This window comes from Panthera uncia (assembly GCF_023721935.1).
Source record: "Panthera uncia isolate 11264 chromosome B2 unlocalized genomic scaffold, Puncia_PCG_1.0 HiC_scaffold_25, whole genome shotgun sequence".
Lineage (NCBI taxonomy): Eukaryota > Metazoa > Chordata > Mammalia > Carnivora > Felidae > Panthera > Panthera uncia.
Window position 1 is genome coordinate 2,627,000 of NW_026057581.1, and position 24,827 is coordinate 2,651,826.

At 45.9% G+C, this 24,827-nt stretch overlaps 2 protein-coding genes and 1 non-coding gene across 3 annotated transcripts in view; 2 read left to right on the forward strand and 1 right to left on the reverse strand.

Annotated features, from left to right (window-relative positions):
• Positions 1–24,827, reverse strand: part of LOC125939373 (uncharacterized) — a 561,003-nt gene that overhangs the window by 390,135 nt on the left and 146,041 nt on the right. The gene's annotated exons all lie outside the window — the stretch shown is intronic.
• LOC125939299 (zinc finger protein 883-like) lies at positions 11,050–16,423 on the forward strand. Its single transcript, XM_049654705.1, has one exon. It carries the CDS (start codon positions 12,095–12,097, stop codon positions 14,015–14,017), a length of 1,923 nt encoding a protein of 640 aa, XP_049510662.1. The 5' UTR covers positions 11,050–12,094; the 3' UTR covers positions 14,018–16,423.
• TRNAK-UUU (transfer RNA lysine (anticodon UUU)) lies at positions 23,558–23,630 on the forward strand. The gene has a single exon. It is a non-coding gene; the product is annotated as a tRNA-Lys (tRNA).

Below are 24,827 nucleotides of genomic sequence, written 5' to 3' on the forward strand. Positions count from 1 at the left end.
CCCGAGGCTGTGCCGCACCGACCAGACCAGGACAGTATACCGAACGTTCTCCCAGACAAGTCCGGCTCCCCAGCGGCCACGCCCAGACCCCGCCCAGTTAGGGTCACGTGGACGTCTGCAGACCCCCCCCCCCCCCCCCCCCCCCCCTCTCGCCGAGTCCGCGCAGCCGCAGACGTGGCTGGGAAATGTTTGCGGAGAAAGAGCGGGTCCTGTGGAGCCGAGAGCTGCTCAGGCGTAGTTCCTTTGGGACCGGGACCCGGTAGTCGGTGCCCCTGGCTCGGGACTGGTGGGTCAGGTCTCGCAGGCCCCGAAGTTTCGCAGGGCCTTGCCCTTTCGGAAGGGGCGGGGAGTCGCCTTTTCACCTGCGCCAGCTGTGGCCCTCGAGACGGGCGGGGTCGGGGTTCGGCACGCCCACCCCCCCCGGGCCCGGATCTGCGCGGTGTCTTCGAGGGGCTCGGTCTCCCGGGTGAGGCGGCCTCCGGGCCTCGGAGCCCGGCGCTAGCGGCCCTGGTGGTCCCACGCGCGGCCTGGGGGTCCCGCAGGGAGGAGCGGAGGGGACTCGCCCCCCCCCCCCGAGCCATTGAGGGAGCAGAGCTGCGGTAGCGCCGGGAGGCAGCCTGCGAGAGGCCCCGGCGGGAGAGGTGAGACCTCGGCCGGGCGGGGTGTGGGGGTGAGGTGGACCCGGGACGTGGGGACACAGCTGTCTGTCGCTTCCCTGGGGACTCAGCACGAGGGGAGGAGCTCTTCGCGAAGGTGGGGAGACAGGTGGGATCTGTGTGGAGCCCCGAGCAAAGCCCCTCCGGTGTCGCTCCCCGGGACCCCTCCTCCCACGCCGGCCTTTTATCCTTCGCGGTTCAAGGAAGAAGGCCTGGTTTGATCAGTTTCAAAGTCACCGTACCGCAGGGGGGCGTGCCGATCTAACAGCTGTACGGACAGGTGCAGCCACCAGCACCGGCAGGATGCTCGCCACACACCTGCCTTTATCGTGGTCACCCCTGCCCCCACTGCTGCCTTTATCGTAGTCACCCCTGCCCCCCACTGCTAACCGCCGGTAGCCGCAGACCGTGCCCCATCTCTCTCCTTTTGTCTTTTCCAGAACGTCCTAGAGATGGAATCTGACTCTGTATAACCTCCTGGGGCTGGCTTCTGTCACTCAGCACCAGGCCTTGGAGACTCATTTGTCTTGTGTGAGTTCCGTATCGCTCAGTAATATTCCACTAAATAGACGGTAGTTTGTTTGTTTTTCATCTGCTTACCTGTTAAAGAACATTTAGATTGTTTCCCGGTTTTGGTAACTATGAATCATGCTGCTCTAAATGTTCAGGTACAGGTTTTTCTGTGAACATAAGTTTTCATTCAGCCTGGTTTTGAAAAGCAAACCGGTCTGAATTTGAATGCTGGTTTGAGATTTATTGATTGTGCGGTGACCTGAGACCAGTTACTTAACCTTTTTGAGTAACTTTATCAGGGAGTTGCTGTGAGGTTAAATGACCCAGCGTATCCGTGGTTCTCCACTTTTTCAGACTCAGCAGGCCCTTTTTTATCACAAGTATTGTGGAATGCCCTCATTTCTATCCTGAAATGAAATTTATGAAATGGGTAAAACTAACGTACACAATTCTTAAGGCTATATAATGCCCTAACTTTAGAATAAAGGAGAAAGAAAAAGGAACGCACTGCAACTCAGCCCCCCCCCCCAAAAAAAAACAAAACAAACAAAAAACAAACAAACAAAAAAAACCTGACCGAATCTTAGTAAAAACTCAGAACAAAGTACCTTGATTTCGATGGTAGTTGCCTTTATAGAAAAATCATTGAAAACAAAATAATCACTGAAAACAGAAACAAAACTCTGTGGTTGTGTGTAAGGAAGATTTCAGTTCTGGCCTCCTCAAACCTTGAACCACTCTATTTTCTTCACAGATGGCAAGGAAAATACAGTCTCTCGGCTGAGAACCCTTTCACCCTCCTGAAACCAACATAAATCTGCCCAGATCTGTGTCATCACATTCTTTATCCCTCCCATGTTAGTAGAGGGCTGTCTGCCCTTCTGTCTGTGCCTTGGATCCCATCCATCCTACATTTCCAAGACCTTTAATTTTCCCTTCTCCCTCTTCATAGTTTATACACCTTTGCAACTGTACCCTTCCTATTTTTTGCCCAGCTTTGAGGTGTATTTTACATACAATTATCTTCATCAATTTTATTTGAATGGTTTGAGTTTCAACAATTGTTTATGGTTGTGAAACATCTACCAAATCAAGATCTAGAACTGTATTGTCCCGATTGAAGAACCCCCTAGCCATAGGTAGCTATTTAAAGTTAAATTAATTAAAATGAAATGAAATTAAGCGCTCACCTCCTTACTTGTACTAGCCATATTTCAAATCCTTATGGCCACTGCTGTATTTGACAGCCCAGGGACAGAAAGTTTTCCTCATTTCCGAAGTTATTTTGGACAGTTCTACTCAGTGCTTCTATAGCTATAGCTCACAAATTTTGATTTGTTATGTATGTTATCATTATGTTCAAAATATTTTCTTACATTTCTTATAACTTGATAAGAAGATAAATAAAGGGGATGCTGGGTGGCACAGTCTGTTAAGCACCTGACTCGTGATCTCCGCTCAGGTCATGATCTCGCAGTTTGCGAGTTCGATCCCCACATCGGGCTCTACGCTGATGGTGTGGAGCCTACTTAGGATTCTCTCTCCTCCTCTCTGTCCCTCCCCTGCTTGTGCCTGCACATGCACTTGCTCTCTCTCTTGCCAAATAAATACACTTCTTAAAAAATTTAAAAAATAATAATTTCTTGAATAATTGATTTAGCACTGTTTAATTTCTAATTATATGGCGATTTTTCTGGATATCTTGTTGTGACTGGTTGCTAATTCCATTTTTCTCAGAGAATATATTGTGAATGATCTCAGTCTTCTTACATCTGAAAAATGCCTTTATTTTACTTTCATTTTTGAAAGGCATTTCCTCTGTATATACAACTCTAAGGTGACAGGTGTTTTCTCTTTGTAAGAACTTTAAAGAAGTTCCTCCATCGTCCTCTTGATCGCATGGTTTCTGACGTGTTGTCTGTGTTCTTCTGTATGCAATGTGTCTTTTTTCTCTCTGGCTGATTTTTAAGATTTTCTCTTTATCACTAGTTGTGACTAAATTGATTATGACATGCATTGGTTTAGTTTTCGCCGTGTTTCTGAGCTTAGAATTTGTTGAACTTCTTGGGTCTGCGGGTCTGTAGTTTTCATCAGATTTGTACAGTTTTCGGCCACTATTTCCTGACATACTTTTTCTGCCCCACTCCCCCAGTCTGTAGATTTCAAGTGCACAAATATTAGTCTGTTTAAATTTGCCCCCCACCTCACTGATACGCTGTTCATTCTTTTAAAAAAAATTTATTTATTTTTGGAATGTTTCTGTTGCTATCTGAAGTTCACTAACCTTTACTTTTGCAGTGTCTACTTTGCCATTGACCCATCAGTGCATTTTTCATCTTGATCATTAGTCTTTTATTTCTAGAAATTCTGTTTGAACCTTTTTTAAAATTTCCTCCACTGCTCTCTACTTATTTGGACACGTGGACTGTAGCTGTATTAATTGTAATTCTCACCTCTGTTCATTCAGATTAGTTTCATTTGACTGATTCTTTTTCATTGTGGGTTGTAATTTTATTCTTTTTTTTCCTCTAGTGATCTTTGTTTGGATGCCAGGCATTATAAATTTTTCTTTTTGAGTGCTAGGTAGTTTTGTGTTCCTAAAGGTATTTCTGAGCTTTTATCTGGGATACTTGGAAACAATTTGATCCTTCCAGGTCTTGCCTTTAAGATTTGTTAAGTGGGATCGAAGCAGTTCTCAGCCTAGGGCTAATTTTTTCCTCATACTAAGACGACCGTTCTGTGGATTCAATGCAGTATTTCGTGTATCGTGCAGTTTCCTAGTTTGGCTGTCAAAATGGGCCCTGTGTGAGCTCTGTGCACCGTTACCTGTAATACTTTTAAATAGTTCTTTTCCTGGCCTTGAGTAGTTTCCTCGCACGCATATGGTGATGTACACCTTGCTATATACTCAAGGGGGGCCCTCTGAAGATCTCCAGAGTTCTCTCTACAAGTCTCTTTTCTCACTACTCTGTTCAGCAAACTCTGGCCACATAGGCCTCCCCAGACTCCGCACTCCCCCTGTTCAGTTCTTACATATGGATCCCCTAACCCTATGCTACAGCCTGGAAACTCTGCAGGCAGGCAGTTGGAGAGATTAGTTATCTCTTGCTATATAACAAGTCACCCCCGACACTTCGCAGGCTTAAAACAACATGCGTTATTATCCCAGGGTCAGGAATGGAACATGGCTTAACTGGATCCTTTACTTCATGGTCTTTTGCAAGGCCTGCAATCAAGGCATCAGCGAGGTGAGGTCTGGGATCTTATCCGAAGGCTCAAGCGGGGAAGGATTCACTTCCTAACTTACTTAAGTGGTTGTTGGCAGGATTCGGTTTGTTGAGTTCTTGGACCGAGGAACTTAGCTTCTTGTCGGCTCGTGGATGGAGGCCACCTTCGGTTCCGTGCCACACAGACCTCCAGTGTTTCAGCCTCTTCAGAGTCAGCAAGAGAAAGAGTCCACTACCAGGACGGAAATAACATTCTTTAGTAACCTCATCATTCCCTCAGTGTTGCAATATTTTATTGGTTGACGCGTGTTACTCAAGAGAAGGGAATTACACAAGGCTGGGAATGGGTCCCGGGTCATTGAGGGTCATCTCACAGGCTGCCTACCACACCAGGGCAGGGGTCACCGTTATTACTGGACGTCTGGTATCTTACCATTGTTTTATATATTTTGTCCTCTGTCGAAATCCATATTGTCACCTCCAGTTTTGTCATTGTTCATATATTTCTTGGTTGTTCCAGGCAGGAGGATAAACCTGCTTCTTGTTATTTCACTGTGGCTAGAAGTTCATTGTGGCTAGAAGGGCAAGTCCCAGCTTGGCTGCTGATTCCCATCTTTTTAAATCTACTGAGAATCGTTCTGGCCTGGCATCTGGTCTGTCCTAGTGAATGTCCCTGGGGACTTAAAGTGTGGATTCAGCAGTCCACACTTTAGTACAGTTGTGTACTAAATAGCAAACAGGTCAAGGTGTCTGGCAATGTCATTCAGATCTTCTGTGTCCTTACTGTTTTTTAAAGTGCATTTGGTCAATTGTTGAGAGATGGCTGTTGAACATTAAGAAACGTCCCTTTTCAGCTCTGACAATATTCTATCATGAAATCTGTTATTATCTGACAATATAGCCATCCAGCCTTCTTACAGTTTGCATAATAAATCTGTCTCTATCCATTTACCCTTGATCTATGACTTCACATAGGAAGTAATGTCTCTTGTAGAAAGTATATAGTTTGTCTTCTCTATCTTGATCTCTGCCTTTTAATCGGAGAGCTTAGAGGGGGATTAGACAGGCTTTTTTCTTTAAGAGCCAAATGGTAAATACTCCAGCCTTGGTGGGCCATTCACTCAACTCTGCCAATAAAGAGAAAGCTGCGGGGGGCGCCTGGGTGGCTCAGTCGGGTGGGTGGCCGACTTCGGCTCAGGTCATGATCTTGCGGTCTGTGAGTTCGAGCCCCGCGTTGGGCTCTGTGCTGACAGCTCAGAGCCTGGAGCCTGTTTCAGATTCTGTGTCTCCCTCTCTCTGACCCTCCCCTGTTCATGCTCTGTCTCTCTCTGTCTCAAAAATAAATAAACGTTAAAAAAAAAAAAAAAAAAAAAAGAGAAAGCCACGGTAGACGGTGTGTAAATGAATGGGTGCAGCTATGATCCAGTAAAACTTTATCTTCAGAAACCGGTATCGGCCAGATTGGCGCTCAGGCCATAATTTGTCAACCCCTGGTTTCGACTATTTGAATTTACTGTAATTACTGGTACGTTTGGGTTTGTCTCACCATTGTTCATCCCTTTGTTTTCCCCTGATTTTCCTTTTCTTCTGTTTTGTGGACCATTTAAATACTTTTAGATATTTGTTTTAAGTTTTCCTATTAGCTTTTTAGCTGTGCTAAAAAGGAGCTGTTCTCCTTTTCATTATTATTTTTAGCAGTTCCTCTAGGGATTACAATATACATCCTTAATTCTTCAGTCTTCTTAGCATTAACATTTCACTTCCCGCAAAAATGTGGAAACCTTACAACCACATAGGTCCAATTACCACACTCCATTCTTCTGTTCTAGCTGGCTCATGTGTTACCTGTACATATGTTATGAATTGTACTAGGCAGTGTTATAATTTTTCCTTTACATAGTCGTATGTATGATAAAAAATTAGATAAAAGCAAGCTCTTACATTTTAATTTACCCAGATATTTACCATTTCTAATACTTTAAATTTCTTTGTGGGGATCAGAATTTCCATCTGGTGTCATTTTCCTTCATCCTGAAGAACTTAATCGCTTCGGCAACAATCGGAAAAAAAAAAATCCAAAAGACACGCTTGGTCGTCTGTCAGTGTGCCTTGTCATGGTAAAGAGGCCCATCTCCCAGTCACGTTAGCCAGAGACCCGGAAGTGCACCGTTACAGCCCCTTCTGTCTCGCCCGCGTGTCCAGCTTGTCACCACGCCCTGTCAACGTTGCCTCCTACGTTGCCAATGTGTATTGGCACATTGTGTCAATTGTGTATTGCCAATGTGTCCCTTCTTTCTGTCTCTGCTCACTTTCTCTAATCTGCGTTCTCATCTCGCCTAGATTTCTGCAGCATCCACACCAGTACTGTTTCGTGTCCATTCTGGCCTTTCCACCTCCCTACTCCCTGCCAGAGAGAGAGCCTTTCTAGCACCCAGATCTGCTTTTGTCATCTTCTGTCCCCTCCTCTGAGATGGCTTCTTCCTGTGTCAGGTTGAAGACTGTATGCTCTTGCCCGGGCTGTGACCTCCCAGAGCTGGCCTCTCCCCCTGCAGTGGCATTCTCCACCCCCCCCCCCCCCCCCCGTTCATTCATACACCTTATCTGCTCCGTGCACGCGGCCTTCTTCAGCGTCTCACCCTCACGTGTCCCCTGGAGTGATGCTGCCTTCGCACCAGCTGCTGCTTCCTCTGCTTGGGGCGCTTTTCTTTATCTTGTCGCCCTGGTGACTCCTACTGATCCCTCGGGATTTAGCCCAGCATCGTCTCTTCAAGTAAACCCCGCCGAAACCCCGACCAGGTCAGATCGCCTTATTAAAGACGCTCATGGCCTCACACGACTCTTCTCTATGACACCTGTCACAACTATAGTTACATATTTGTTTGTGTGACTATTTGGTTATTGTTTATCTCCTAGACACTCAGCTCTGTGCGATCAGGTACCATGTTTTGTTAAGCTCTGTATTGTCAGTATTGAGCACCGGGTTCAATAAATATTGGTTGAAAGAATAAAGGTTTATTCATTCAGTCATTTTTTCCAAAACAGAGGTATCCGAAGCGAGCACCAAAAGCAGAGGTATCCTAAAAATACTTGGAAGGAGAAAGATAATCAGGAGGCATTATTATAATGGTAAAATGTGCAATTCTCTGTGACACCAGCTGGGTGTCCAGTTCAGTTCGGACCCTAATCAGAGCTAGCGAGGACCCCAGGGGGTACGTGCTCAGTCTCACAGGACGGCCCCCCCCACTTCAGATGCCGGTGGCAAGTAGCGGGTCCCCGGATTGCCCACGACCCGTCTGACTTGGCTACAAGTCAGAGGGTCCCATGACCTCCCTCCTTGGATTAGATCATTTGCCAGGACAGCCCACAGGACCCAGGGAAACGCTTAGGTTGACCATTTAGTGGATTGTCAAGGATGCGATAAAGGTTACAGATGAACAGCCAGACGAAGAGATACCTGGGACAGGGTTCCCAAGGGTCTGTTCTGGTTTTTTTTCTGACTTTATGCTTTTTGCTTTTTAGGTTTTGGGGGTCCCGTTGCTGCATTCTCTTGGAGACGGTCTTGTCAACGGTGTCCAGTCTGCTAGTGAGTTCTTCGAAGGCACTCTTCGTTTCTGCTGGTTGTGTTTTAAATCTCTAGCATGTCTTTTTGGTTGTGCTTACACCGCCCATCTGCTCTTGCCTGCTGTCTACTTTCTCCATTCGACCATTTAGCTTATTAATTACAGTAGTTTTAAATTCCCAGTGTCAGAAGTCCAGCATGCCCGCCGTGTCTGCGTATTCTACGAGTTGGCTGTCTCTCCCCATCGTACTCAGTGCACTTACAAAGAGCGTCACTCCTTTTCTTTCAGGAGAGTCTGATTTCCTTAGCCTCCTTGTATCTATTGAGTTCGCTGTCCTTCACGAACCCACCTTCTCATGCTGTGCGTGACAGCGCAGAGCTCCAGTTCACCGGATCTTCTGACTCCTCCGTGGGTTCCTTCAGTGGTTTCTGTTTGTGCCTCTTAATAACGGGTATCTGCGAAAAGTTGTTCTGCAGTGGTTGTTGTGGTTTACGGGCTGAAAATCCCTCTTAGCGTTTATGCAGTAGATGCTCTCAAACATGTACTGTTCCAAATATTAGGGTAATGGCTTTAACTCACCTTCAGCTTTAAGTAATTTCTAGGGCTTGGTTGCCAAAAAAGGACAACAACAAACAAACACGCACACACACACACCTGGCCGGACTTATCTTTAAAAACGGCTGTCATTGGGGCATTCTCATAAGAAAACCACCAGCATTTGTCCACTCACCAAGCATTCGTCAGGCATAGTCTGTGTGCCAAAAACCATGCCAGGAGTTGAGGGCTCGGAGGTTAAAGACTTTAGTCCGTGACCTCCAGAAGCTCAACGTCCAGTGAAAACACTGGTGGGTGCCGTGATGGAGTAGTGCGGACACAGCATGGGAGCAGTGGTGAAGAAGGGGCTCTGGAGCTGGCTTTAATCCTGGCTCTGCCACTTACTAGCTGTGAAGCCTTTGCACAAATGCCCTAAACTCTCTAAGCCAACATGACCAGTAGAAATATAATGCAAACCACATGTGTCATTTAAAAAATCCTAGTAGTCATGTTTAAGAAAAGTAATGAGAAACAAGTAGAATTAACTTTAAGGATATCTTTTATTGAATCCCGTATGTGTAAAACTTTTTAACATGTAATCAATATAAAAAGTTATTAATGGGACATTTTCCTTTTTTTTTTTTTAATCTTCAAAATCTGGTGTGTATTTTACACAGCGTACAGCTCAGTTTGGCGTGGCCATGTTTCTGGTGTCCAGCAGCCACACGTGGCTAGAGGTCGGTGCACAGGGCTTTATGGGTTTATGCCCCTTCCCTCACTCGTAAAATGGAGACAAAAATAGCTTCTACCCATGGAGTTCCAGTAAAGGATAAGTGATTAAATACATGTAAAGTACTTAGAACAGTGATTGTTCAAAGCATAAATGCTTGTTAAATATTAGCTGTTATTATTTGTAGGAACAATTATTTTATGATGACAGAGGCTAAGAGAACATAGATACGGAGCCTAGAACGGGTGACGTTAGAACTGAATCCTGAAGAATGAGCAGGAATCGGCATAGCAAACAGTAGGTGGCTCAAGGGCAGTTCTGGACAAAAGATCGAGTGCAGGGAGACGTGAGAGACTTGGTAAGTGCTAGGAAGTGGACACAGGGTGGCTGGAGCGTAGGGTGTGTGTGAGAGTGACAAATGGTGAGGCTGACTGGTGATGGGTCAGCTCACGAAGGACCTCCATCTCAAAAGTAGGAGAAGAACTTAAGTATTTGGGAAAAATTCACACCGTAAGTGGTATTGAGGACTGGAAAGAGGCCAGATGGGAGGGCTTCCCTGATGTCACACAGATAGTCATAGAAAAGTGGGATTAAAGCTCTGGATTTTCTGTCTTTACCCATTATCCTCTGCTCCATCAGGCAGCTCCCTAGGGCACAGAGATTAAGATTCAACTCTGGATTTCTGGCTTATGTGTAACTTGAGGCAAGTGACTTCAGCACCCTGAACCTCCCTTAAAGTAAGATCCTGTTTTCCACCTCACGGGGTTTTTAGGAGAATTAACTATGTCAATATTGTGGGTCAGCTCGGAATAAATTCAGTAACTGTTAGCTCCACAGCCAAAAGAGTCTTCCAAGTTTCTTTCCCCCCAAGACAAGAAACAGTAACCCTGGAGACACAAATATGTGCACATCAGATAAGGGGTAAACAACAAAAGGCATGGCTTTTAGGTATTGAAATTAGAAGTTGAAACAGTACAGTAAATATTGTTGGAGATCCGGAAAATGGGAGTTAAGACTGTCATGGGGCTTATGTAATTTGAGTGGGGCTCTAAAATATGGTCAAGATTTAGGTGGGCAAAATCAGGAAGGAAAGAAAGACTTTGGGGGCAGGAGAAGGAATGATGGGTTACATGAGGAATGAACGTTGAATGTTGGGAATACAGTTAATAAGACCACTAATTCCTTGTGTTTAATGCTTGCCTGTGATATGCCGTGATCACTGAAAACGGATGTTTAAGTGAACAGATCTACTGTTTACTATCCCTTCTGGGGAACCTTACCAGCCCAAAGTAAAAGACTGCATAGGTGCTAACACTTGGGGGTCGTCTAATGAAACAGCCAAGTCCGTGCCCAGCAGTCCTGCAATGAAACCCATCATTTATCATGTCCTTACACACAAGCACTTAACTTTCAACCAGCACATCGGTAACTCGGTCTTAAGCGTGAACCCATAATTAAAGACTACTTCTAGACACGCTAACATAGAAGATGAAGGGTCATCTCTCTTGTTTGTCTTCTATTCATAGTGTTTCTTGTCTTTCTGTCCATGACTGAGAGTAAAAAAGAAATACGTTGTCCTTGGAAAGCCATGAGAATTATTTTTCATTGCAAAAGAGTAGATTTCTCCCTATTCAAACTTTCCTTTTCTTTCCCTCTTCTTACATTAAATGTAAGACAGTAATGTCAGTAGCAGTTATTCACCAAAGGGGAATTAGGTAAAAGTATTGTTTTGTGTAAGTCAAAAAAACAAATTTAAAAGAAATGTTGTTGTTGTTGTTGTTGTTTTTAAGCTTTTCTTTTTTTTTTTTAATTTTTTTTAACATTTTATTTATTTTTGAGACAGAGAGACAGAGCATGAACGGGGGAGGGTCAGAGAGAGAGGGAGACACAGAATCGGAAGCAGGCTCCAGGCTCTGGGCCATCAGCCCAGAGCCCGACGCGTGGCTCGAACTCACGGACCGCGAGATCGTGACCTGAGCTGAAGTCGGCCGCTTAACCGACTGAGCCACCCAGGCGCCCCTTAAGCTTTTCTTTTTATGTACTCTCTGCACCCAACATCAGGCTCAAAAAGAAAAGTTTTTTTTTTTAATGTTTATTCATTTTTGAGAGAGAGATAGAGTGTGAGTGGGGGAGGGGCAGAGAGAGAGGGAGACACAGAATAGGAAGCAGGCTCCAGGCTCCCAGCCGTCAGCACAGAGCCCGACACGGGGCTCAAACCCACGAATCGTGAGATCATGACCTGAGCTGAAGCCGGACACTTCACTGACGGAGCCACCCAGGCACCCCAAAAGAAAAGGTTTTTTAAAGAGACATTTAAAGAGCTCTTAAGGGGCTTTAGGATAATAGTTTCAATGCTGATTAAGTACTTTTCTCACAGAAGACTCCCTAGAAGCCATTTCTCTTTGATCACAGTTCTCCTTTCCTAATACCTCCTCATCTTCATGTTCTTCTTTTTTGTAATCTCTTCAGTTTAGACTTTTCCTGAACCACCTTCTCACCTGACCGTGTTTGCTCCATTCCCTTCGGTCACTTTCATTTAGCTCCAACCCCTTCACACCACTAGCATTTCCTCCCCAGAGAGCAGGTAATATTTACATCCCCCTGTTGTGTGATCTCAGTGTTCACAGCTTCATGACCCCATTCCTCACAGAGCAGCTTCTTATATTCCAGCTTTGGACTTTCATGTCTTGCAGACGGCAAGTCTGGACCTGAAGCCGAGAAGTCAACACTACAGCAGCAGGACATTTTCAAAGAAATTCCATCCCGAGGAATAAACACGGAACTTACAAAGATAAAGTCTGTATTGGGAGGTACCTGGAGACCCAGAGAACAGTTTAAGAATCAGCACATCTGGGACAAGACAAAGTCACCTGCATGGAAATTCCTGCCCAAGAAAGAGGTATAGAAGCTAATGAATTTGGAAAAGCTGTCACTGTACAAGCAATAATTTCGGAGCAGTGTGTGCCTGTAGAACAGTGTGTTCGTGAACATGCTACACGTGGGAAAATCTTCCAACAAAACTCAGACTTAATTATACAAAGGGAGTGTGATGGAAAGAGACCTTGTGAATGTAGTGGATGCGGGAAAGCCTTAAGAGACCACACCACTCTTATTCAGCATGAAAGAACGCATACTGGAGAGCGACCCTACAGATGTAACGAATGCGGAAAGGGATTTAACCAGAGTTCCCACCTAACAAACCATCAGAAGACTCACACAGGGGAAAAGCCCTACAAATGCAATGAATGTGGGAAGGCCTTCAGTTATTGTTCAGTCCTTATTCAACATCAGAGAATTCATAGTGGGGAGAGACCTTATGAGTGCACTGAATGCGGTAAGACGTTTAGTCGTAGCACATACCTTACTCAGCATCAAAGAATTCACACTGGTGAGAAACCCTATAAATGTCTTGAATGTGGAAAGGCTTTTAGCCAGAGCACGCATCTTACTCTACATCAGAGAATTCATACTGGAGAGAAACCTTACGAATGCAGTGAATGTGGTAAAACCTTCAGTCAGAGTGCACATCTTACTCAACATCAAAGAATTCATACGGGAGAAAAGCCCTATGAATGTAATGACTGTGGAAAAGCCTTCAGTGATCACTCCGCTCTTATTCGACATCATATCATCCACACTGGGGAGAAACCTCATGAATGCAATGACTGTGGGAAAGCTTTCAGCTACTGCTCCGACCTGATTCAACACCAGAGAACACATACTGGAGAGAGACCATACAGGTGCAGTGAATGTGGGAATGCCTTTAGTGACTGTTCAGCCCTCATCCAGCATCAAAGAATTCACACTGGGGAGAAGCCCTATGAGTGTAGTGAATGTGGGAAAGCCTTTGGTAACTACTCAGCTCTCACTCGCCATCAAAGAACTCATACTGGGGAGAAACCCTACGAATGTAAGGAATGTGGCAAAACCTTTAGCAGAAGCACATACCTTACTCAACATCAGAGGAGTCACACAGGAGATAAACCATATAAATGTCATGAGTGTGAGAAAACTTTTGCCCAGAGTTCATTCCTTACGCAACACATGAGGGTTCACACTGGAGAAAAACCCTACAGGTGTAATGAATGTGGGAAAGCTTTCAGTGACCGCTCAGGGCATATCCAGCATCAGAGAACTCACACCGGTGAGAAGCCCTATGAATGTAATGATTGTGGGAAAGCTTTCAGTTTCTGCTCAGCCCTTATTCAACATAAGAGAATTCATACTGGAGAGAAGCCCTATAAATGCAGTGACTGCGGAAAAGCCTTTAGTGATAGGTCAGCACTTATTCAACATCAGAGAACTCACACTGGAGAGAAACCCTATAAGTGTAACGTATGTGGAAAAGCCTTCAGTCAGAGTACGAACCTCAGAAATCACCAGAAAACTCATTCTAGTGAAAAATCCTATAAATGTAGTGAATGTGGAAAAGCCTTTAGTTACTGCTCAGGCCTCATTCAACATCAAATCATTCATACTGGAGAGAAGCCTTATGCATGCAGTGAATGTGGCAGAGCCTTCAGCCGGGGGACGGACCTTAAAAAACATCAGAAGACTCATACTGAAGAGAAACTCTACAAATGTAATGAATGTGGAAAAGCCTTTAGCCAGAGCACGTATCTTACAAAACACCAGAAAATTCACAGTGCAGAGAAAGCAAATATACATACTGCCTGTAGGAAAACCGTTAAGCAAAACTCTTCTGTTCAACGTGAAAAATCTCACACTGGAGAGAAGTCCTCTGAACGCCTTGAGAGTCTGGCTGCTGTGGAGACCAGGGAAACAGAAGGATCATGAAAACTGTCAACTAGAGTGGCCACATGGCTTAGTGGGAAGAGCGCATTTATGGGTTTTAGAGGTCCTGGGTTCTAATCTCAGCTCTATTACTAACTAAGTGCATTGCTTACTTTAGGGTAAGTCACTTTACCTCTTTAAGCCTTAATTTACTCACCTGAAAAATTTGAAGGTCTGACTAAATGATCTTTAAGATCCACATTTATTTTATTTATTACCAATGTAGGCTTTTACAGAGGTGATTCTTAAATTGTGACCTATTTATTCTACAACAGTTCTGATTTACATTGTGAGGATGTGGCCGTCATTATGGATTCAATAAAGATATGGCCTACACACTATTTATTACCATGGGTCCTCCAAAATTAAACATACTATGAATATTCAAGGAAATTAAGAGATAAAGTAATATGAATTCTGTTAATTGTTGCAGTAGGAAGGTTGGGATCTTTTCTTGATTAAGAATATGGTGTTGGATAAAACCTCAAAAAGAATGAATCAAATTATTGGTAAAGGCTGGGTTACCTAGAATCCACCCAAACTTAATGGTGCAATATAAATTTTTTCTATTAAGTTCAATTGGTTGCTATCATGTCCCAAGTGAAAAAGAACTGGAAAGCAGTTCTAAAGTCTTGAGCAGATTTCTAAGAACAGATGAAATTGGAAAGTGTATTTGCCATTTCCACCTAAATATGTAAAGGCCACGTGAATGAAAATGAATGTTGATCTAGGAAAGTCCGTTGGTCTCTGGTCTTTTTCCTGTGATTACAGAGACAATAGCCTGAAAATATGAAGATTTATTTCAGAAGCCTGTGATACTAAGTTGACCAGTTAATTTTTTTCCAGATTTTCTGTCATGCCTGTGCATTGTTTTATAATCAAAGAAACAATATTTAAAAGGAATTTGATAACTAAGCAAATTTAATGGTTTTGGAATAGGAGACTACTTTAGCAAATTATGCAATGGATTTAAAAACTCTGAGCACAAGTTTAAGACTGTCATAAAGCTGTTTTGTGGCATTTTTGTTGTTGCTTTCTCAGCCTGTTTCCCCCTGCAGCAAACATCGCTTTCCCACTCTGACCATGTGCTAACTGCACTTAGTATACCCTTCTTGTTTACCTTTCTCAGCCCTCTTTCAAGCTTCATCTTATGGCCTGGCACACACACAGTGTCGGGTGGTGGTGGTGATGATGGTGATGATGATGGTGATGACGATGGTGATGATGGGGTGATGATGGTGATGGTGGTGATGGTGATGGTGATGATGGTGGTGATGGTGATGATGATGGTGATGGTGGTGGTGATGGTATGATGATGGTGGTGATGACAGTGATGATGGTGACGATGCTGGTGATGATGGTGGTGATGGTGATGATGATGGTGATGACAGTGATGCTGGTGATGATGATGGTGATGATGGTGATCAGCACTCATCTCTTTTTTCTTTGCATTTCTGTAACATTTATTCACATGGACTTTTTAGTACCTAGTGGTTCCTTGATGCTCAGTAGGAATATGGAAAGTAGGTTCTATACCTTAGTTTTGAACCTTCACAGAAACTAAGTCAAAGTAGAAATATAGTAGATGTTCAATAATCTTCATTGATTGAGGAAGGGAAGATGCTGTTTACCACTGACTAAAGAAGGGCGGGTACCATGGGAGCATTGATGGAGGGATGGCGGGCCCTGTGGGAGCACTCACTGAGCAAAGGTCGATGCTGTGGGAGCACAGAAGGAGAGAGGGCGGGCCCTGTGGGAGCACTGACTGAGGGAGGATGGATGCCATGGGAGCACTGACAGAGGGAGGGTGGTGCTGTGGGAGCACTCACTGAAGGAAGGATGAAGGGCACCATGGGAGCATTGTCAGAGGGAAAGCAGGTACTGTGGGACCATTGAGAGAGGGAGGGTGGTCACCCTGGGAGCACTGACGGAGGGAGGGCAGCCACCGTGCGAGCCCTAATGGAGGGAGGGTGGATGCTGTGGGAGCACTGACGGAGGGAGGGAGGGTGCTGTAGGGGCGCTGACTGAGGGAGGACAGTGCTCGGGAGCACCACAGGAGGGAAGCAGGTGCCGTGACTCAGGAAAGGAAGGTGCTGTTTACCGTTGACTGAGGAAGCATGTGTTATATGTGTTATACCTAGATGATTTCCTTTATCAACCCCTTAGCAACCAGGTTTGGCTCGGTATTCAGAGAGTTTGCATTTGTTAGGATTAGGGGTGTCTCTCATAACAGACCCAGACCAGTGGTGGCACACAGATTATGCACATGAGCACGGGGGCTCCCTGGGCATGGGAACTCCAAGATGGCAGGAACACAGGCTTTCAGTCTCGTTGCCCCATCATCCTCGCTGTGTGCCTTGGCCTTGACATCCAGGCATCTTCTCCCTCTTCAAGACGGCAGAAGTGAAAGGACATCTCTCTCCCACTAGGAGTGTGACCTAATTTGGAAGTTTTGTGCATTATATTACTTATATCCCATTGACCGTAAATGGGCCATAGTGATATGGGAACAAAGGCAGGAGGAAATGGCAGGTAAAATCAACTTTCCTTAGAACCTGCAGCCCTTTGACAAATACTCAGGCAAAGACAGAGTACAACATTCCTCCAGGAGCTCCTACTGTCTTAATGCTAATGCTTTGCTAGAGGGGAAGACAACCTTGGCTTGAGGATAGCTGGCTCTCCTGCATCCTGTGTCTTCTGTAGGTATGAAAGTCCCACTGGAAACCTCCCCGTGACTTTACCTCCCCCAACCCCGTAGTATATAATCGTCTCTGCTCATGGTCCTGGGACAGTTCTTCCTGCCCACATGTCCTGTCCCCGAGCTTTAATAAAACCACCTTTTTGCCCTGAGGACACCTCAAGAATTCTCTCTTGGCCGTGGGCTCTGGACCCCAGCACCACTCCCAAACCCCACCGCTGTGACCTCATGTCCTGCAGAAGGAGAAGGAGCAAAGTCATGTGTCGTTCTAAAGGGGAGAATGGTAATAAACAGCCAGCTGTGATCTCAGAGTGGTTGTGCTCCTTGTCGCTGACATTGCAGTAGAAACGCCCTGGCTTCATAACGCAGGGCCCAGGAGTTCAGTCTGGAGGGCAGGCTGGCAGGTGGTCCCCTAGGGCCGCTGGGGAACAGGAGAAGCAGGGAGACCGGTCTGCACAGGCCAGGCGCTCTCAGGAGGGGCAGGCCGTGCTCCCCATCCGCAAGGGGAAATTCAGCTGATTTCTAAATGCATTAACGTTTACTATAAGGCCTTTCTTGCCATGCGATGCACCCAGAGCTGAGCACCAAGCCAAGTGCAGACACCCCCAAAGCAGGCACATGACCAAGGATATCTCAAACGGGTTTCAAGCCGGGTGAAGGTCTGTGTTGGCGTGTGCTCGTGCGCTCTTCACACAAGTCTGTCCGAGAAACTGGAGCACTGGTTTTCCTCCAGCCTATCTGGAAACCAAAGCGATACGGCCGAAAGAGACCCAAAATCCAGCTGAGCGGAGCCCTCCACAGCAAGGGAGGAAAAGGCCAAGGCGGGGGGGGCAGGGGAGGGGAGATGCGGTTTCACCCAAGACCCCCACCTCCGGGGAGCGGACACAAACCAGGAGGGACCTTGAGGGCGGGGGTTTCTCCCTGAGCAGGGAGGGGTGTGTGTCCCACCACAGGCACCCCTGAACCTGGGGACCTGTGCTGGGGCGGGGACACCCCTAGAACATCTGGCTTGGGGAGCAAGAGGCGCTTCTCTCTGGGGGCCCCAGGGGCTCTGGGGCCTGAGATACCCTCGTTTTCAAGGTCCCCGGGCTGACTCTCTCCTCCAGAGCTGCCTGGATTCCTTGTAAAGGAGATCACTGCTAATCTCATGGTGGCTGCCGGAGGGGCAGGGAGCAGTTGGGACTATCTCCAGATGATGGAGGTGCTGGTGAGCACCGTCTCGCGACTTCAGGGGCACAGGGGAACACTGCCGCCCCGAGTGCGGGTCCCCAGCACCCCTGGCCTGCATCACCTGGGCTCCCGGGAGCCCCTCGCTCAGCCCTGGGCCACGCTCCACGCGGGTGGAGGGAACCAAGTCAGAGAAGTGCTGTCTGATCTCACTTCATGTGCTTTCTAAAACACAAAGCAAATGAACACACAAAACAAAACTCACAGATACAGAAAGCAGACTGGTAGTTGTCGAGGGGAAGGGGAGGGGGCTGGAGGATGGGTGGAGGGCATCACTTGTATGGTGATAACTTCCTATTGTATACAAATACCAGGCTATTATGTGGTGCACCTGCTACTAATGTTATATGCCAATTTTTCTTCAATGAAAAAAAACCCCTCCCTCTAAAACCTCATGAAGGCACACAGCGTGGTGTCCATGCAAGGACTGACAGGTGGATCAATGGAACAAAAGAGGAACACATTCTGTATTTAACAAATGGGATGCAGAGGAGTACGGAGAGGAAATTGTGCTGGCGTAATTACATATCTATATGAGAAAAATATACACCATACCTAAGAGCTAATTCCAGGTGCATTAATGCTGAAATGTAAAAGACAAAACTATAATGCATTTAGAAGAGAAGATAAAAAATACACACTGGGGACTTTTGGACAGGAATAAGGAATAAGACACAACAGCACTAAACATAGGAAAAGCGGGGGCTCCTGGGTGGCTCAGTCAGTTAAGCGTCCGACGTCAGCTCAGATCATGATCTCATAGTTCGTGGGTTGGAGCCCCTCGTCGGGCTCTGTGCTGACAGCTGGGAGCCTGGAGCCTGCTTCAAGTTCTGTGTCTCCCTCTCTCTCTCTGCCTCTCCCCCGCTCACACTCCGTCTCTCCCTCAAAAATAATAAACATTAAAAGAATTAAAAAAAATAAACATAGGAAAAGTGGATTGACTTAACAAGATTAAATTTACAAATTATTTTAAGAATAAGTGAAATGAAGAATTTGTTCATCAAAAAGCACTACGAAAGAATGAACCAAACTCACAAAATGGGAGGGGATGTTTGTGACGTAAGTAACCTGCAGAGGACTAGCGTGAAAACTCAGAATTCAGAAAGAGCCTCTAGGACTATGAAGTCTGTGACTCCCAGAGAGAGAGGGAGCCAGGCAGATGTTTAGTCTGAGATGTCACCAGTGTCCCTTCTGCCTCAGAGATGAGCCACCAGGGCCCCCGGTCAAGGAGAGGGAATTTGGACCACTTTCTGTGGACCGGACAGACTGCCAAAGAATTTGTGCACACACTTTAAAACAACTACAGCAATCAACCTTATTAGAAAATTAAGAAAAGGCAAATTAATCCTGCAATTAGATGCTACTGATCTTCCACCAGAATTGCTAAAATTAAAAAGACAAGAAATACTAATTATTGGCAAGGATGTGAAGTAATAGCTTCGATCACTAGTATTCAGAGTCTAAACTGACACAAATACCGTGGGAGACAGCTGGACTTTTGTCAGTTGAAGATACACATACCGCATTATCCTAGATGTTTCCCCGGGAGAAACACGTGCACACATACAGCAGGAGACGAGTATCCGAATTTTCACAGTAGTGTTGTTTGTAGAGCCACAATTGGAAACAACCCGAGTGGACATTTGCACCAACGCCAATAAACAGTGTCAAACACTATTCAGCAGCTGACAACAGATCAGAGCTACAGGGAAGGATACGGATGAACCTTACAAACATAATACTGTGAAAGGAAGACACGAAGGAAACATTTAGTACAATTATACTTATGTAAGTTTCAAAAGGAGACAAAATTAACATATGTGCACGTGGTGAAATGTATTAAGAATGTAACTACGCAGTTACTGTAATGCCCCCAGTTTCCAAAATGTAGTTTGAAGTATCAAAAGCAAGGCCCATGGCACGCCTGGGTGGCTCAGTGGGTTGAGTGTCCAACTTCGACTCAGGTCATGATCTCGCGGTTCATGAGTTTGAGCCCCGCGTCGGGTTCACAGCTGTCAGCGTGGAGCCCCCTTTGGATCCTCTGTCCCTCCCTCCCCCGCCCCTCTTCCACTCACGCGCGCTCTCTCTCTCTCTTTCAAAAATAAAAAATCAGCGGCTCAGGAGTCAGGGTTTATTCCTTGGTGACCTAAGGGTTTGGAAAGGGGGAGAACTAATGACCACAGAGACGACGTGTGCAGACAGGAAGTCTCAGGTGTGAAGTCCCACCGCAAGCTGTGGCTCCTGCACGAGCACCGACCAGCGCGGTCAGGCCACATGATTAGACAGAAGACCCACGGTCGGCAACTCAGGTTGAGACCCACGACCAGGAGCCATGTAAGCAGAGCCTAGAACACTCTACCTAGGAAAAGACCATCCGTGTCCTCTTTCGGTCTTAAACTCTTGAAATGTGTTCACACGTCCTCCTGCAGGAAGCTTGTTTACTGCGTGCTTCCTATGTGGCTGGTAGGCCATTCGTTCAACACGCACTTAACGGATTCTTAAGGTGTAGCCGCAGAGGACATGCGTTCCTCTGGACCCCGGGACGACGGCTGTCAACAAAATGGGCAAAAGTCTCTGTCCCGTGGAATTCGCATGCTAATGGGAAATTCAGACAAATGAGTGAAAAAGTATGTAGTATATGCACTTATAAAAAATAAAGCAGGGGGGCGCCTGGGTGGCTCAGTCGGTTAAGCGGCATGATCTCGCGGTCCGTGAGTTCGAGCCCCGCGTCGGGCTCTGTGCTGACAGCTCAGAGCCTGGAGCCTGTTTCAGATTCTGTGTCTCCCTCTCTCTGACCCTCCCTCATTCATGCTCTGTCTCTCTCTGTCTCAAAAATAAATAAATGTTAAAAAAAAATTAAAAAAAAAATAAAGCAGGAAGATGATGGGGACAACTTTTAAAAAGTGGTTTGAGGGGCGCCTGGGTGGCTCAGTCTATTGAGCGTCTGACTTAGGCTCAGATCATGATCTCATAGTTTGTGGGTTTGAGCCCCGCGTCGGGCTCTGTGCTGACAGCTCAGAGCCTGGAGCCCGCTTCGGATTCTGTGTCTCCCTCTCTCTGCTCCTTTCCTGCTCATGCTCTGTCCCTCTCTGTCTCTCAAAAAATGAATAAATGTTAAAAAAAAAAAAAAGTGGTTTGAAATTTTACGTATGTTGAGCAGGTAAGATTTCACTGAGCAAGTGCTATTTGAGCAAAGGCCTGAAGGACAGGAGGAAACGAGTTGGGCGCATCTTTGGGAAGAAAGGGCTTTCGGGGCAGAGCACACAGCAAGGGCGAAGGCCTGAGCCCGGAGCAGGCGTGGTTCGTGCCAGTCTGAGCACCAGCAGGAGGCGCTGTGGCTGGAGAAGACGGGGAGGGGAGGGAGGTCACTAGAAGCAGCTGGGCTTTTATCCGAATGAGAGGGGAGCCCCTGGAGAGTTCTGCCCTCATTCTGTGTAGACAGGAAGAAGGCAAGGAAAATTGAAACAGGAGACCAGTGACGAGTCTGTTGCACAAATCTCGGCGGCAGACAAGGGAAGACGGGCGTTCCAGTGGGACAGCACCGCACAGATGGGTTATAGTTGGGGAAGACGGGTGAGGAGCCAGACCGGGGGGGGGGGGGCAGGAGTCCAGTTTCGGACGGCGGCAAGTGTAAAATACCTGTGCAGGAAGCGGTTGCATCTGTGAAGCTGGAGTTAGAAGGCAGAGTCCGAGATGAAAAGAGGCATTTGCACATACGCGGCCTTTGAGGGCTGGGCCCCCGAACATGGCCATGCCCCGGGAAGGGACAAACCAGGGAGTGATACCACATCGTGTAACAAGTGCTGTTAATAACACGGAAATAACCCCAGGAATCCTGGGTGTATTCCGGGAGCTGCAAAGCCAGTCTTGAGGCGTCGGCAAAAGCTTCCAGAAGGAGGTAATGGGTGGCGTCCGAACTGAGACCCAAAGCACAAGCAGGGGCTGGCAAATGGGGAAAGGGGAAGGAGTTCTAGGGTGACCGCGCCTGCAAAGCGGAGAAGCAAGGGAGGACGTGAGACAACAGGAAGGTCACTGTCCCCGTGCGCTCCAGCCTCGCTGTCACACTCTCCTGCTGGAGGACTGGGTCTCTTCCACGATTTCTTTGGGGGGGGGGGATGAGGGGGGGGGGGGGTAACGAATTCCACATGCTCGTCCGTTACATCTCCCACTAAGGCAGGTGCAAATAGAACACAACCCACAGGGGGTGTTTTTAACACAGATTTGGGGTCGCAGGAAATAACATCAGATTTCAATGCTTATACCTGTCTTTGGTTCCTAGAAGCTATGGTAGGAAGATCAAGAAAGACCAAACGCAAAATGACAGTATTGGGATAAAGTTCCATGGGAGACATGAAGTGGAAATAACGAATTCAAGGGGATAAAGGATCCAAGTAAACTCTTCCACGGAAGATTAAAGAAGGGGTCTCTCTCTCACAAGGGATATCGCTAAGTATATTTTTAATGTTTATTTAATTATCTGTGAGAGAAACAGCGCAAGCAAGGAGTGGCAGAGAGCAAGAGAGAGAATCCAAAGCAGGCCCCGCTGCCAGCACGGAACCCCTTGCGGGGCTTGAACATACATCCTGTGAGATCAGGACCTGACCTCAACTCTGCCACTTAACCAACTGAGCCGCTCAGGTGCCCGGAGGCATGTGGCTAAGTATTAAGTTACCTTTTAGATTTCTTTGATACAAGTCACAACACCCTTTGGAAGAATTTAAACATGTGAAGAAAAATGTTACATGTCCACTGAAAAAAATGTAACAGGGAATACTAAATTGCCAACATTCTTTCAGGGGTTAAGAACACCAGCCTAGGGGCGCCTGGGTGGCGCAGTCGGTTAAGCGTCCGACTTCAGCCAGGTCACCATCTCGCGGTCTGTGAGTTCGAGCCCCGCGTCAGGCTCTGGGCTGATGGCTCGGAGCCTGGAGCCTGTTTCCGATTCTGTGTCTCCCTCTCTCTCTGCCCCTCCCCCGTTCATGCTCTGTCTCTCTCTGTCCCAAAAATAAATAAAAAACGTTGAAAAAAAAATTAAAAAAAAAAAAAAAGAACACCAGCCCAGGGTACAAAGTAGGGCCACTCACAGTCACCACGACATTTCTCTTCCTTTTTAATGACTCATTTTTCTCTTACACCAAGAAAAAAAAATTGGCAGATGTTCCCAAATTTTTCAGATTCTTACCATCGTTCTCCCCTGGTTGCTTTTCACATTTCTTCTCTTGTTCTTTGTTAGTTATTTATATTTTTATTGTTTCTTCGTTCCTCTTTGTATCCTTTTTGGTTATTTCTCGGTGCCCCGTAAATAAGGGGTTAAAGATTTCACTAAGCATTCCATAAATATTTACTGGAAACAATCGGTTGCTTTTGTTCATCTTCCCCTTCTACAACTGTACTCAAATAAGGATTGTTTTCTGGATGTATATTCCTTCTCTGTTGTTTTCTAGATGTACATTCCTTCTCTACCTACAGAAAACATAAACAAGTGCTGAGTGAACTGACTACAGAGATTAAACGCCTGTTCAGCTGCCTTTCCTGAATGCAAGAATGAATCGACCACACTGTTGAGCTGAAGTAGTTTTGATCTTATTTATGCATCTGGAGAGAGATGTGCTCCAAGAGCCTGGGTAGCTCAGTTGGCAGAGCATCAGACTTTTAATCTGAGGGTCCAGGGTTCAAGTCCCTGTCCAGGCAGTATGGCCCTTGTTTTCCCTAGGGGTCTGAAGGTTCTTCAGGTTTTTGTCCTTCAGAGAAGGTTAAGTTTGGGTTCAAGTTGGACGACTTTTACCTGTCCCAAGTAAAACCTTACCCAGTAGCCAAGTTTGCTATTTATTCTATTCCAAGCAGAAGACAACTTTAGCACTTTTTAATAGATTTCCCAGGAACACAGTACAAAATGTTCAAAAGTCCATGGAGTGTAAGAAAACTATCCTCTAGACTTGGGTGTTTTAGAAAAGGAACTGGAAACCATATTTATGGAGTAAGGTGTTCACCGTGTCAAAACCCAAGACCTTCAGATTTTCTGTCCTTTGTGCTCACAACTGAGCCCCTTGGCAGGTGAGGAGAGTCTCTGCCAAACCCCCCTGACGTCACTTTGTTGTTGTTGTTGTTGTTGTTGTTGTTGTTGTTGTTGTTTTTAAGTAGGCTTCACACTCAGCACGGAGCCCAACACGGGGCTTGGGACTCACGACACCGAGATCAAGACCTGAGCTGAGCTCAAGAGCCAGGTGCTTAACTGACTGAGTCACCCAGGCGCCCATGTCACATTCTAATGATAAACAAAAACGGTGTGGAGTTACTCGTCCGATACTGCAGTATGGTCTTAGGTGACATACTTATCCGACCCAGAAACACCAGGACACTTTGCATTTTGCAAAAGTGCATTTTGTTCATTTCTACAATTTTGGCAAAGTGCGGGTTGATGGTGCTGTTGATTGCTCAGTGGCTTATATTTTTCTCCAGAAATACACATTTTCCCCTCCCTCTCTGCCTACAGATTGTACTTCCCATTCCACTTGAAGATGTTATGATGGTTCCATAGGAAATCCTAAGGAAACTAAAAACAAACACAAACGTCCTAGAACTAATAAGTATGTTCAGCAAAGTCACAGAATACAAGATCAGAATACAAAAATCCATCGTATTTCTATACATTAGCAAGAAGCATGTGGGCACCAGAACTAAAATACAGTACCATTTAAATGGTACTAAAAAAATAACTTAGCTTCAAATCTACCTGGATATGTACATGCGGAAAAACACAAAACTACCAAATGCTGTTGAAACAAATCAAAGACCTAAATAAATGGAGAAATATTCTGTGTTCATTTGATTGGAAGACCCAAAGACGTCAAGTCTTGTCAAAGTTAGATACAGGTTTAACAGGATTCC

Bases quoted from the DNA above. Each gene is read 5' to 3' on its own strand.
- LOC125939299 (XM_049654705.1), top strand. From the start codon at position 12,095: ATGGAAATTCCTGCCCAAGAAAGAGGTATAGAAGCTAATGAATTTGGA.